Genomic DNA, 16,041 nt, shown 5'->3' with positions numbered 1-16,041 from the left:
CTCTGAGCCCACTCCCAGCTCTCCTGGGGCTCCACTAAGGTGTGGAGGGAACCAGTATTTACTGGGCACCCGCCAGTGGCAGGCGCTTAATATTTATTAACCCATTTAATTCTCAAAACAACCCCGGGAGGCAGAGCTGATTCCTGTTTTACTGATACAGAAAGCTCTGTATGCTCACAGACCCAGAACACAGGGCAGTGCCCTTTGCCAGGTGGCCACTTCTCTGCCACCAGCCCAAGCTCCCACCCTGCACCTCCCCACCCCCTCACGCGGCCCTCCCCTGGCCAGTGGGGAAGGGGCCAGAGCTGGGAGCCAGTCCGCAGCCTGGGGCCGTCCTTGTAGTCACGTGAAAGGCCCAGCCTAGCGCTGATCTGGTCCCCAAATGGCTGAGGGCAGAGTCCGCCGGACTCCAGGCCGCCCACATTGCTCCCAGCGATGCCCGGGACCCGCCTTCCTGGTCCTCGCCTACAGCCCCGGGATCTGCCGCCGGCCGTGGAGGTAAGGAGGGCCGCCCACTGTGCTCTCAGGGCACCTGGGGGTCCCCGGTGACAGCGACCGACCGCACAAAGCCAGAGCCGGCTGCCAGTGTGGGGGACGGACTGTTACTGTGTGAAGGGAGGGCGCTGGACCCTTCTCCCGGCTCCTCACTCCTCTGGGCCACGGTGCGGTCTCGGGGCCGCTCTCCCAGTACGCGCACCGCAGACTGGGCGCAGACGCGCACCCGGAGCTGGTAGGGGCGCTGTCAGGCCCGGAGCCGGAGGCCCACCAGAGCCACTTCCACAGACAGGGCCTAGCTGGAATCCAGCCCCCATTCCCCACGCCTGCGGGGCTGTACTCGCCGCCCTGCGTGCGCTCGGTAAAGGCAGGAAAACAACTTAGGGTCCCTGCGCAGAGAAACGCCCGCGCGGGAGGAAGGCTGCAGGATGTGGCCTGGGAGCCCCAATGCAGCAGCCCCTGCTCCTCTGGTTTCCCCCGACCAAGCAGTGGGCTGCACAGTCCCTTGGCGAGGCTCCGTTTTAGCTCCAAACAGCATGAACTCAGTTGGAAAACTTGGACCTTCAAAGCGGTTCTTCTTGGTTCTTTTTGCTGGACAGGAACACACAGTGGAGAGGGATGCAGGGTGCCAGTGGTGGGAACCTCCACTCTGATGCAGGAAATCTTAGCTGGGATTTACAAGATGCTGGGGCTGTCACCTTCTGGAGCCTCGAGTGTCCCCTCTGTAAGGTGGGGGTGATACATCACACACCCCTGGAGGTCAGCCTAGGTAGGAAACAGTGCCTGGCACATGTAATGACAGCCAGGCTTTCTGCCTGTCTGGGTCCATTTATGTATGCTCTCTTTCCCTTTGGTTGTACAAGTGTGAGGTGGGTGAGGGTGTTTTAGCCTGTTTGCCTCTTCTTCATAGCTCACTCCCTCAGCTCCCTTCTGCTGCAGTGTGGTCCCTGCCTGTTCTCTGTGGGCTGCCATAGCTCACTCAAGATGGTCCACAGGACAGCCTTGTGCATGGGGTTAAAAGCCCAGTGCGGAGCATTGGCCTCCTTCTCTGGCCTGCTGGTCTCTGAAAGGGCTTGGCCACATCCAACAGGTGGATTCCCTTAATGGGGAGAACATGCAGAGGCGAGCTGGAAGAGAGAGGAAGGATTCTTGGTCCCCAGCTCTGACCCAAGTTAGGCCTTGCTCTCCTCAATCTGCAAAATGATGGGCGTCACTTAGATGGCTAGTCTTGTGTGCAAAGAAAAAATCTTTTTAGCTTTAGACTGTTGATTATTTCCCTCTGTGCACTTCATGCTTCTTGGTCTAAACAAAAGAAGAATGTAAAGAACTAATCGTTTGAGGCCTCAAGAAATGCAAGGAGGACTGACAATAGCCCAAGTCCTGGCTGGCGCCTGTGTGAGTCCTTTTACTGAATGCTGCCTGCAGGAGTCAGATGTTTATGTCTATGTATCTTTCAAAGACCTCTCCCACGGGAGCAGGCAGAAAAGGTGAGAGCTGGGTGCCAAGGGGGAATCCTCAGCAGAACCCCCTGTATTCTGAGACTGCAATGATGATCGAGTCATTCAGCCAGAGATGCTCCTAAATCTTCCTTCTCAGGCTGTGACCTCCCACTTGGTGGCCACCGTGACCTTGTTGACCTGATTAGGGTCACATAACAAAGAACTGCTTTGTCACCTGAACTGCATTTCCATCCTCTCCTTTCCTGTAGTTTTCTAGAGCCCCTTCCTGCCTGGAGCTTCTTTTGGCAGCACTAAGATGGCAGGCCCCTCCTCTGATGTACTTAACTGACACTTTCAGCTTTGAAGTAGGAATAATCAATGCTCGTGGTTCCCAAACTTACTCTTGGTTAGAATTACCTGGGGAACTTTTAGAACTGTATCTGGATTCAGGCCATTCCCTGGAGATTCTGATTCAATGGCTTTGGGTGTGGCCTGGGAAAGAGTAACTAAAACTACCTAGTGATTGGAAAGAGCAACCCAGCTCTGCTGTTTCTTTGTGACTCTGTGTGATGACCTCTTGATACTTTATGTGCTTCTTTTTGAATGTGCTTATCCTTAAACATGTTTGTCTGGGTCTTGGACTATGCTGTCTTTGGGCTCCTGGTCGCCTGGTATTCCTGTACAGCAATTTACAGAGGAGTTCTTTGTAGGAGGAAAATGGCAGTAACCAGGAGGGCTTGGGAGAGTGTTAGTTCAATCAGGTGGTCACAAGCTGGAGTGCCCACAGGGGTCAGGGAACAACATCAAACCAGTGGGTTAGGTGAGGATGGTTCAGCTGGGGAGAAGAATGGAGCTTCTGGTGACCTCCGGGAGGTGCATGTCTCCTGCCCAAAGAGGACCACACCTACCCATCTCCAACTGGTGTGGCTACGTGGCTGTCATAGATAGCAAAAGTGTCTCCAAACTTTTCCCAGCTCTGGATATATTCCCCCTTTATAGTGGCCTTTGCAATGCTTTATGTCAGGTGATGGGGTCCATTTATGCAGCCTTGAGATCTTTGATCATGAGACTTGCTTTGGGCAAAAGCAGGTGTGACACAAGCAGAAGTCTGAAAAATATTTGAGCATGGGTGCTATTCTCCTGATGCTCTAGGGAACCCTTTGACCACCAGCATGGGAAAGAGCCTGGCTAGCCTGAGGCACATGTGAGTGTGACTCTCTGAGACCGCCCAGCCCCAGGTGACCATAGAGATCACCTAACTTGCCCAGACCAAGGACTACCTGGTTGACCCACAGAATTTTGGTAAGTGATACGTATTTATTGAGGTGACTGAGTATCATGGTAGGCAGCAAAACTTACTGAAATATAGCCCAGTATTGCCAGATGTTAGGATCTTTTAAGGAGAAACCAGCAGCTCACATTTTTGTATAAGCTCCAGTTTTTTCTTTTGTTTTTTTTTTGTTGTTTTTTTTAAAATTGAATTAGTAGCCAGCATCCATAAAGCACTCTCTGGGCCAAACAAAACACATGTTGAGGCTGCATTTGGCCTGTGGTTTGCTGGTCTTTCTGCATAGTAGGACATGAGGTGTTTATACCAACGTGGAATTGCCACCTGTTCTCCCGCCCTACTTTCCATGGCTGCTGTACCCCAGCTTACTCTTAGCAGCTGTTTCTTTGTGTGGAATGCTCACAATATATGACGGTTGGACAATTAAGTTCGCAAACTTTCCACTGTAGACTTACATGGTAGAAAGTTCTCATACTTAATTGTCTGACCTTTCATATGTCACAACCCTAGCTTCTCTAGCAGTTTTTCCATGTGGAAATGGAAGCCAGTCTTCATGGAAAAAGTGAAATTTGAAGATGGGTCCACAGTAAAGGAAAGTGGGAAGGATACTCCTGGTTTTAGGTGACTAAGAGATACGGCATGGAAGTGGGGCTGGTGGGGGACAGTCGAGTCCACCAGTTTGGGCTAGAGAAGAGGGTTCCTATAGGGACAGTGAGGGAGACAGGGTTGGAGAAATCGAGGGGAGATTGTGGAGCCCCCAAATGCCAAGCCCGGGGTTTCACACTTGATTCTGTGGGCATTCTAGGCAGAGAGAAATCACTTGAATCTTTTGAATGAGGGTTGCATGGGAAAGTAGTAAGTGACCCCTGTTCTGGGCATCAGTGCACCCTAACCTCTGAAAGGGAAGAAGGGAGGAGAGAGAAGAGAGAGACAGACAGAAGGTACAGTGGTTGTACTGACAGAAGGAAAAACTGGCCTGGGGCAGAATTTAACTTAAGATTTATGGTAACTTCTCTTTATCTTAAGTTATGGTTAGTTGTTGTCATTTTCTCAGATATCCAAAGAAAACATACTGACTTTTTTCAGAGCACTCCTATCAACAACTTCATGTTTTGTTAACGTCCTTGTAGCCTAATGTAAAGGTGTCTGGAGTTTACAATTGTTTGTTCCTGGGGGAGTAGGGAAGGAACTACTTGCTCTCCACCTACAGCTTCTGGACTCAATCTTCCCCTCCCTCCTGCCCTCCCTTTCCTTTCTCCCTAAGGGAGTCCTCTTCCTCAGAGGACTCACACAATTGGAAGGCTGGGAGCAGAACACACAAAAATCTTAAGTACATATTTTTCTGTTTCAAGAGTTATTATTTCCAGTTTTGCGAAATAATTTATAAACTGGGGTGCCAAAAAGGTGTATACACAGTTTAAGAAAGGAAAAAACTGTATTAAAATTATAATAATATATACCAATAACAAAAGAGGAATACAAGACTTCTGCAATTACAAGACGTGCTCAAAGTGGTTACCATCAGCATAATTTTAATACAGTTTTTCCTTTCTTAAACTGTGTATACGTTTTTTTGACACCCTCTCTCTATATATATCACTGTAAAAGTTTGAGCTGTACAACATGATGGTTTCGTTTACATGCATCGCAAAAGGATTACCACAGTAGGTTCAGCCAACATCCATCTTCTCATATAGATACAATAAAAAGGAAAAGAAGAAAAAAAGGAAAAAAAAATTTCCCTCTGATGAGAACTCTTAGGATTTACTCTCTTAACAATTTTCCTATGTAACATACAGCAGTGTTAGCTATAGTCATCATGTTGTACTTTACATCCAAATTTTATAACTGGAACTTTGTACCTTTGACCACCTTTCTCCAATTCCCCTTCTCCACCTCCACCCCTGCCTTTGGCAACCACCAGTTTGATTCCTGTTTTTTGGTTGCTGGTATTTAGATTCTACATATAAGTGAGATCATAAGGTATTTGTCTTTCTCTGTCTGACCTATTTCACTTAGTATAATACTCTCAGGATCCATCCACATTGTTGCAAATAGGATTTTTTTTTCATTTTTTATGGGTGAATAATATTCCATTGTAGATATATACCACAACTTCTTTATCCATTCATTTATTGATAGACACTTAGGTTGTTTCAATGTCTTGACTATTGTAAACAATGCTGCGGTGAACATGGGGGTGCAGATATCTTTTTGAATTTGTTTTCATTTCCTTTGGATATATTCCCAGAAGTGGGATTGCTGGGTTGTATGGTAGTTCTATTTTTAATGTTTTGAGGATCCTCCATATTGTATTCCATGGTGGCTGCACCAATTTACAATCCCCTCAACAGTGCACAAGGGTTCCCTTTTCTCCACATCCATGCCAGCGTTTGTTATCTCTTATCTTCTTGATGATGGCTCTCCTAACAAGTGTGAGGTGATATCTCATTGTGTCTTTAATTTGCATTTCCCTAATTATTAGTGATGTTGAGCATTTTTTAAATTAGTTTCAGGTGTACAAAACAACATAGTGATTAGACATATATATCTGACTAAGTGACCACCCCAATAAGTCTATTACCCATCTGACACTGTACATAGTTATTACAATATTGTTTTGTTTTTTTTTAAAGATTTTATTGGGGAGTTGGGGGAGGGGAACAGCACTGGGGAATCAGGGGAAGGAGAACAGACAAGTTGCTGTCCTTTTGTTCTTCAGTCTAGTTGTGGAGGACGTTGCTTCACTGGCCCAAGTTGGCACCATCATTGTGCTCTTCCCGGGTGAGGCAGATCAGTCGCCGGTCTCTGGACGGCCACTCACTGCGGCTGCTGGCCGCTCATGCTGGCTGCTGGCTACACATGGTAGCTTATGGCAGCACACTGTAGCAGGGGACTGCAGCCTATGCCGTCGCCGGTGACCCACAGCAGCCCAGCTCCAGGTCGAGCTGTTGTTCAGCATCTTAGCTGTAGAAGGCAGTGTCACTGGCCTTCATATATGGGATCCAAACCGGGGCCCTCTGGCATCCCAAGCCAGTTCTTAACCAACACGCCACTGGGCCGGCCCATAGTTATTACAATATTGTTGACTATATTCCCTATGCTGCACTTTATATCTTTGTGACTATTTTTTTAATTATAGGTGACATTCAGTATTATTTTATATTAGTTTTAGGTGTACAGCGTAGTGGTTAGACATTTATATAATTTGTATAGTGATCTCCCTGACTAGTCTATACCCATCTGACACTATACATAGTTTTTACAATATTATTGACTATATTCCCCATACGTACTGTACTTTTCATATATCTGTTGGCCTTTTGTATGTATTCTTTGTAGAAATGTGTATTCAGGTACTTTGCCCATTTTTTAAATTGAGTTATTTGTCTTTTGGCTATTGAGTTCTGTGGGTTCTTTATATATTCTAGATATTAATCCCTTATCGGATATATGGTTCGCAAACATTTTTTTTCCATTCCATAGGTGGTCTGTTCACTTTGTTGTTGGTTTCTTTTGCTGTACAGAAGCTTTTTAGTTGAATGCAGTCCCAATTGTTTATGTTTGATTTTGTTGCTTGTGCTTTCCGTGTCATATCCAAAACATTATTACCAAAACCCATGTCAAGGGGCTTTATTTGTATGTTTCTTCTAGGAGTTTCATGGTTTCAGATCTTACATTTAAGTCTTTAGTCCAATTTGGGTTAATTTTTGTGAGTGATATAAGATATGGGTCCAGTTTCATTCTTTTATGTATGAATTTCCAATGATCCCAGCACCATTTATTGAAGAGACTGTCTTTTCTTCATTGAATATTCTTGGCTCCCTTGTCAAATATTAGTCGACCATATATGCTTGTGTTTCTTTCTAAACTCTCAATTCTATAGCATTGATCTATTTATCTGTTTCTATGTCAGTACCATACTACTTTGATGACTGCAACCATATGTTTACAGTGTAGCTTGAAATCAGGACGTGTGATGCCTTTTGCTTTGTTCTTTTTCCTCAGGATTTCTTTGGCTATTGGGGTCTTTACAGGTTCCATATAAATTGTAAAACTCTTTTTCTACTTCTGTAAAAAAATGCCATTGGAATCTTTTTTTTTAATTAAAGTTTATTGGGGTGACAATTGTTAGCAAAGTTACATAGATTTCAGGTGTACAATTCTGTAATACATCATCTATATATCACATTGTGTTCACCACCCAGAGTCAGTTATCTTTCCATCACCATATATTTGATCCCCTTTACCTTCATCTAACACCCCCTCCCCCCTTACCCACCATTGGAATCTTGATAGGGATTACATTGAATCTATAGATGGCTTTTGGTGGCATTGACCTTTTAGCAATATTATTTCTTCCAATCCATGAACCTAGGTTTTCTTTCCATTAATTTGTGTCTTTGTTTTCTTTCATCAGTGTTTTGTAGTTTTCAGCATAGAGACCTTTTAACTCCATAGTTAAATTTATCCCTAAGTATTTTGTCATTTTTGATGCACTTGTAAATGGGTATTCTTTTTCAGAAAATTTGTTAGTGTATGGGAATGCTACTGATACTTGTATATTATGTTAATTCTGCATCTTGCAATATTTTAAAATTTATTCATTAGATCTAACAGGCTTTTTTAGTGTGGAGTCTTTAGGGTCATATATATATACATATATGTATATATATATATACGTATATACATATATATGTATATATATGCATACGCATACATACACACACACTGGGGGTGCCAAAAAATGTATACACATGACTTGTATTCATCTTTTGTTATAGGTATATATTATTACAATTTTAATACAGTTTTCCTTTCTTAAAATGTGTGTACATTTTTTAGCACCATATATATATATATATATATATATATATATATATATATATATATATATAAGCAATANATATATATATATATATATATATATATATATATATATATATATATATATATAAACTTCTTCCTTACCAACTTTGATCCCTTTTATTTAGTTTTTTTGCCTGATTGCTCTAGCTAAGACTTCCAAAAACAACAAACTACTTAGAGATAAATTTAACTACAAAAATAAAAGTTCTCTATGCTGAAAACTACAAAACACTGATGAAAGAAATCAAAGACACAAATAAATGGGAAGGGAACCCAGTGAGAGTGAGCACCCTGACTTGTTCTTGATCTTAGGGGAAAAGCTTTAAAGCTTTCACCATTGAATATGATATTAGTGTGGGTTTGTCATATATGGGCATAGTTATGTTGAGATAGGTTCCTTCTTTACCTAATCTTTTAAGAGTTTTTATCATGAATAGATGTTGAATTTTGTCAAATGCTTTTCTGCATCATTAGGATGATCATATAATTCTTTACTTTCATTCTGCTAATGTGATATATCACATCAAGTGATTTGCGTATATTGAAACATCCTTACCTCCCAGGGATAAATGCCACTTGATCATGATGAATGATCCTTTTAATGTACTGTTGAATTCAGTTTGGTAATATTTTATTGAGAATTTTTGCATCTATATTCATCAGGGATATTGGCTTGCAGTTTTCTTCTCTGGTTTTTGTGTCAGAATAATGCTGTCCTCATAACATGAGTTTGGACTGTTCCCTCCTCTGATTGTTTGGAAGAGTTTGAGAAGAATTGGTGTTAATTCTTCTTTAAATATTTGGTAAAATTCACCAGTGAAGACATTTGGTCCCAGGCTTTTCTTCATTGGGATATTTTTGATTACTGATTCAATCTCATTACTAATAATTGATCTTTTCAGATTTTCTATTTTTTCCTGATTCAGTCTTGGTAAATTGTATGTTTCTAGAATTTTTCCATTTCTTCTAGTTTGTTGTTATATGGTGGTTTATAGTAACCTCGTACGAATCTTTGAATTTCTGTAGAATCAGTTATAATGTCTCTTTTCCCATTTACAATTTTGTTGACTTGGGTCCTTTCTTTTTTTTTTTCCCCTTGGTTTGTGTAGCTAAGACTTTGTCAATTTTGTTTATCTTTTCAAAGAACCAACTCTTATTTTGGTTAATCTTTTCTATTCTGTTTTTGTCCTCTATTTCATGTATTGAATATTTGTGCTCCAGTCTTTATTGTTTTCTTTCTTCTGCTAATTTTGGATTCAGTTTGTTCTTTTTCTAGTTCCTTAAGGCATAGAGTTAGGTTATTTATTTGGGATCTTGCTTTCTTCTTTTTTTTTTAAAGATTTTTATTGGGGAATAGGGAAGGGGAACATTGTGTTTTTCCAGGACCTATCAGCTCCAAGTCAAGTTGTTGTCCTTCAGTCTTAGTTGTGTGGAGGGTGCAAGCTCAGTTCCAAGTCCAGTCACCACATTCAATCTTGTTGTGGGGGTGTGGGGAGAGGGGAGAAAGGCATAGTCCACCATCCCATGAGGCAGTCGAACCTGCAACCTTGCTGTTAAGATCACGGGCTCTCACCAGTTCAGCAGCACCTTAGCTCAGGCGCAGCTCACTGGCCCATGTGGGAATTGAACTGGGGACCCTGTTGTTCAGAGCTCATGCTCTTAACCAACTGAGCCACTTGGCTGACCCCCTTACTTCTTAATGTAGGCATTTCTTGCTATGAATTTCCCTCTTAGAACTACTTTTGCTGTGTCCCATAAGTTCAAGTACGTGTATTCCCATTTCACCTGTCTCAAGAAACTTTTTTATTTCCCCTTTAATTTCTTCTTCGATCCATTGGTTGTTCATCAAAGTGTTAATTTCCATGTGTTTGTGAATTTTCCAGTTTTCCTCTTGTTGATTTCTAGTTCCATGCCATTGTGGTCAAAGAAGATATTTGGTATAATTTCAATATTCCTGAATTTGCTAAGACTTGTTTTGTGGCCAAACATATGGTCTATTCTAGAAAATGTTCCATGTGCATCTGCAAAAAATGTGTATTGTGCTGTTGTTGGATAGAATATACTCTGTACATGTCTGTTAGTTTCATTTGATCTAGTGTGTTGTTGAAATCCTTTGTTTCCTTATTGATTCTCTGTTTGGATGATCTAGCCATTGCTGAGAGTGGGGGATTAAAGTCCCCAACTATTATTGTATGACTGTTTATTTCTCCTTTTAGCTGTGTTAGTTTTTGCCTTATATATTTAGGTGCTCCAATGTTGGGTGCATAAATATGTATAGTTATTATATCCTGCTGATATAGTGACCCCTTTATTAGTATATAATGACTTTGTTTGTCTCTTTTTACTATTTTCAGTTTGAAGTCTATTTTGTCTCATATAAGTATAGCTACACCTGCTTTCTTTTTGTTACCATTTGCTTGAAGTGTCTTTTTCCATCCCTTCACTCTCAGTCTGTATGTTTTTTTGAGGCTAAAGTGAGTTTCTTATAGCCAGCATATTTTTGGATTTCTAAAAAATCAGCTCAACTATTCTGTCTTTTGATTGGAGATGTAATTTGTTTATGTTTAAAGTAATTATTGATAAAGACTTACTGTCGCCATTTTGTTCATTGTTTTCTGATTGTTTTGAAGGTCAATTTTTCCTTGTTTTGTATCCTGCTGCCTGTTTGTGTGTTTTGATGGCTTTTGGTATAAGTATGCTTTGACTTCTTTATCGTTTTTGTGTGTGTAAATACTACAGGACTTACTCTTGTGGTTACCATGAGGGACAATATGGTAAATGTGTAGCTGCTTCTCTGACCCTTCTAATGCAGCCTGTTTTGGTCTCTTGGGTACAGGGGTTGCTTCAGCTTCACCCTCTATTCTAGGATTCCCTCAGTGGTGTCTTATTCATGAATAGTTGTTATTCGTATGAGGGGAGCAAAGTTAGGATCAACCTATGTTGTCATCTTTGTGATATCACTCTCCTTAAATACATTTTTAAATCTTGGGTAGAAGGAAGGAAATGTCACAGCTACTAGAAGAGGAGAAAAATAAAATCAAGAGAAGTTGATTATTGTCATCATGAATTGAAAACACATACATAAGAGAATCAATAATTATATAGTCATATTTAAACCAGTGATTTTTCAATACTGACTATACATTGGAATCACCTGAGAACTTTAAAAACTCAATCTTGGGTCCCACCTCCCAGAGATTCTGGTGCAGTTCATCTGGGCAATGGGCACCTTAAAAGCAAAAGCTCTAAAGGTGATTTTACTGTGTCACCAGTGCCTCCCATAGGCTGGAGCTGCTGTTTCAAGGTATGAAGTCACTTATACCTCAAGGTATGAAGTCACCTTCCTGAAGCAACTCAGGAAACAACTGCAATTTGGTCTGTGCCATTTTCATGGTATACATAGGCAGTGGTTCCCATGTAAACTTGAAAAGTATGTGCAGCTTTGGAACAGCATGTATAACATAAGTCATGTTCTTGCATTGGATGAAAACTATTTGCTTTATGGGAAGATACAAAAGGCCTTAATACAAGTGAGAACGCTCATTGCAGTAAGTCTGTTGAGAGTACTTCTGAGGAAGAAATGAGCTAGACTTGGATGTTGCACACAAATGTGATCGTGGAAAGAGCTAGGACCAGAAGATAGAGCAGATGAGATTGCAGAGGAGACATGTCAGAAATGTAAATGAGTGTGTGTTCACTAGAAAAAAAAATTGTCGATGCTAGGTATTTTCTGCCTGAAATAGATATATAAACAAATCCTGGGGAACTCTGGTGTTCCTCAATGTTCCAGATGTTCAATTGAAACAAAAATTAGTATTAACAGACTTTCTTCTAAAATATGTTTTATATGTGCAAAAGAAAAATGTGTGGTAAGTGTTTAACACATTTATATGGTGCTCCTTAGGTTTGAATAAGCTGCCTTTAAGAAGTGCCATACCAGCGCTGAGAATTCATGGCTCTAAAAGTGATGGTTTCTTAAAGCAGTTAATTAATTTGTGATGTTCCACATCAATTTTTAATCTAAACATTTATTATTCTTTTTGGGCAATTTTTAACAGCTTTATTGAGCTATAATTGATATAAATTAAACTGCACTTATTAAAAGTGGACAGTTTGATGATTCAAAGTATCTGAATATCCTATGATATTAACACCACATTTCAGGTAATGAACATATCCGTGAGCCTCAAAAAGTTTCCTTGTGCCTGTTTGCAATCTGTCTTTCTCTCTATCCCCTCCTCCTGCTGTCCTCAGACAACGGATCTGGTTTCTGTCACTATAGATTAGTTTGCATTTTCTAGAGATTTATATAGATGCAATCATAAATGCATACTTTTTTGGGGGTGAGGGCAAAAGTTGGCTTTTTTCACTCAGCACAATTCATTTTGTTATGTTTATCAGTAATTCATTCCTTTCTATTGCTAAGTAATATTTCATGGTGTAGATATGTCACATTTTGTTTATCCATGCACCTGTTTGTGTACATTTTGGTCATTTCCAGTTTTAAGCTAGTAAGCTGCTATGAATGTGTGTACAAATGCAACTGTGGAATGACATGTCTAACATAAGACACAGTTTTGGGTTGGATGTATAAGATCTTGCATGGACATATGCTTTCTTTCTCTTTAGCATATACATGGGAGTGGAATGGCAAGAAACTACCAAACTGTTTCCCAAAGTACATGTACCATTCCCATTCCCATCAGCAATGTATGTAAGCCCCAGTTGTTCCACATCCTTGACAACACTTGGTATGGTCAGTCTTTAGTTTTAGTCATTGTTAGTGGATATGTAGTGGTATCGCATTGTGGTTTAAATTTGCATTTCCCTAATAACTAATAATGTTAAGCATCTTATCTTGTGCTTATTTGCCATCCATATATCTTCTTTGGTGAAATGTCTATTAAAAGATTTAGTATTAATAACTAATATTTGTGTTTTTAATGTACTATAACTACCTTTTTTTAAGTGTTGCAATATGAAATAAATGTAGGAAACACAATTCTACTATGTCCATAAATATCTACAATGGATGTTTGAGGTGAAAATTAAATATGTTTGGACATCTCTGAACACTTCATTCATTTTCAGAATTGACTTGCTTGAACATTAACAGATTTCCAGATGGGAAGGTGTGCTATGTTTTAAGGAGGTAATTCTGGTAATCAGTTGGATAATCAGGTTGTTTTTCCTTCCAAAGTACATAGGAAGGTCTAAATAGCTAGTCTCTTTGTATGTCTTCTTTATCTCTTTTAGACAGAATCAGAAGTGGGTCATCACAAATAGGAAATGCAGACTAAAATCTCAAGATGCTCCTTTGGCTGACTGGATATCATCAACTATTTTAGATCATATCAGTGTTGATGAGAAGCAGGAAAACATATGCTCATGGAAGGTTTTGAGGCATATAAAATGTATAATGTTGGGAGAGACCCTGATAGTACCTATCAAAATAGAAATTTCACATACCTTTTATCTACAAGTCATACTCTATCCTACAAAAACACTCATATTGCACGAAGATATATACATTTTAAAATACTCAATATAATTGTGCTCAAAATAGAAAAAAAATGGGAAACTACTTACAGGAAGAGGCATTTGTTAAAAAGAATGGGGTAGATCTATCTATATATGAAGTCTGACAGTTATGTTCGTGAACTCATCCTAGAAAAAGTGCTATGTACCTCATTGCTGAATATCACTATAGTCACCTTTGAAGTACTCTCCTTAGGAAGCTATGCACTGACACCAGTGCGTAGTCCACCCTTCAAAGCAATTTTTTAAATAAAGATTTTATTGGGGATTTGGAGGAGAGGAACAGCATTGGGGAATCGGGGAAGGGGAACAGAGAATTTGCTGTCCTTTTTGTTCTTCAGTCTAGTTGTCAAGGACGTTGCTTCACTAGCCCATGTTGATGTTATCATTGTGCTCTTCCTGGGTGAAGCAGTTGCTCGCTGGCCATTGGACAGCCACTCACGGTAGCTCACGGCAGCTCACAAAAGTGCATGCCAGCTGCCAGTCAGCTCCACTGCAGCCTATGCTGTAGCCAGCGACTCATGGCAGCCCAGCTCCAGGTCAAGCTTTTTTTTACCATCTTAGCTCCAGAGGGAGCAGCATCTCTGGCTCTCATGTGGGATCTGAACCAGGCCCTGATGCTCAGAGCTGGAATCCCAAGCCAGCTCTTAACCAATGTGCCACTCGGCTCCCTTCAAAGCAATTTTGGAACTCCTTTTCTGGAATGGCCGTCAGAGCTATCATCGTATAACCCTTGATGTCCTGAATGTCATCAAAATGCCTTCCTTTCAATATTTCCTTTATCTTCAGGTAAAGAAAGAAGTCATTGGGGGCCAGCTCAGGTGACTAGTGAGGGTGTTCCAATACAGTTATTTGTTTCCTGGCTAAAAACTCCCTCACAGACAGTGCTGTGTAAGCTGATGCAACAGCCATGAGTTGTTGTTGAAAAGTTCAGGTCATTTTTGTCTAACTTTTTCAGGCAACCTTTTCAGCACTTCCAAATAATAAACTTTGTTAACTGTTTGGCCAGTTGGTACAAATTCATATTGAATAATCCCTCTGATATCAAAAAAGGTTAGCAACATCGTTGTAACTAGTTTGCGAGCTTAATTGTCAGACCTCATATATATTGCCATAAAAAAAAGTCCAGAATATATTGAGTGAAAAAGTAAGCTTCACATCATATGGAAACAATTTTATTATTTTAAAATTACATGTATAGAGTGGGGTTCGTACCTTGGGAAGGAGTTTAGTTCAAAAGTCATCGAGAAAGACAATAATTGACTTGTCAAAATAACCCTTGAGAAAGCTTCTAACCACCCATCAAGTGGCCTAAATAGAATTTGGTGTTTGTATGTGTATATATATATATATATATATATATATATATATATATATATATATATATATATATATATATATATATATATATNTATATATATATATATATATATATGTATATATATATATTTGTGTCTGTGTGTGTGTGTGTATTTGTATACATAACCCTATGTATGTATAAATACACCGTTTAAGTACATGTATGTATACCATTCAGTGCTTTCTTATTTTCATTTTCTCCTCTGACACCCAGGAAGAGCACGATGATATTTTAATTCAAGGAAGTGAAGCGAGCCTGTGGTTGTCCTGTTAATGCTGGTCACCTCCACTAGGGTGGGGTTAGAGGAGGTGAAGGGGAGTCTTCATTGATACTCGATAGTGTCCTTTTGTGCTCTGACTTGCGTTCTCCCCTGAATTCCCCCCAGGAGGAGCAGGACCTTCTCCTGGCAGCTGCCTATGTTTCTGATGCCCAGTACAACAGAAATGTTCCATTTGAAACATCCCCTCAGGCCATCAGGTAATTAAAGTGTTCGACTGTCACATTAAACCATCTGTCCTTCAGCACTTAATATTCTTGAAGTCAAACCTGAATTGAACACATCATTTCCACACATATTTTGAAAAGTATATAAGGTATGACACACAGATTTGGATAAAATCCAATGCTTTTTTTTTTTAAGTAATAGAGCATGGTGCCTTATGTGTAGGGAAGCATTCAATAAATATATTAAGGATGGATAAATGAGGAAAAGAATAACACCCAGGACAGGAGGTAGGGCGTCCAAGTTAACAACGTATCATCATTTCCTCTTAGACTTCGGTGTCCTCTGAGAGCTGCCTAAGTGAAAAGACTTGTTTTTTGTGGTTTGTTTTTTTTCTGATGCCTTTTAATACAATATGTACATTTGTTCTTTTCATGATAATTCAGTTTTTTTCTCCCTCAGCCACTAAGGGTTGAATAAGACCAAGAATTTGGCTCAGAATAAGGAAAAAACTTTTCTAATCATCAGGGCTGAGCACCAGTGCCTTTAAAAGCAGCACATGCTTCACCCCTGGATGCTATCCAGCAGGTTGGGGGAACTGTGCCCCCAA

At 40.3% G+C, this 16,041-nt stretch overlaps 1 protein-coding gene across 1 annotated transcript in view; it reads left to right on the top strand.

Annotated features, from left to right (window-relative positions):
- The first annotated feature begins 235 nt into the window (after positions 1–235).
- LOC109373467 (two pore calcium channel protein 1-like) overlaps positions 236–16,041 on the top strand; it is a 40,797-nt gene continuing 24,991 nt past the window's right edge. Inside the window, 2 exon segments of the mRNA XM_019627270.1 lie at positions 236–498; positions 15,375–15,466. Of these exon segments, the coding sequence (XP_019482815.1) occupies positions 436–498; positions 15,375–15,466 (155 nt within the window). The 5' untranslated portion in view covers positions 236–435.

This window comes from Hipposideros armiger, unplaced genomic scaffold, assembly GCF_001890085.2.
Source record: "Hipposideros armiger isolate ML-2016 unplaced genomic scaffold, ASM189008v1 scaffold_727, whole genome shotgun sequence".
In the NCBI taxonomy this organism is placed as follows: Eukaryota; Metazoa; Chordata; class Mammalia; order Chiroptera; family Hipposideridae; genus Hipposideros; species Hipposideros armiger.
Note: the sequence above shows the minus strand (reverse complement) of the source record. Positions and strands in the feature narration are given on the sequence as shown.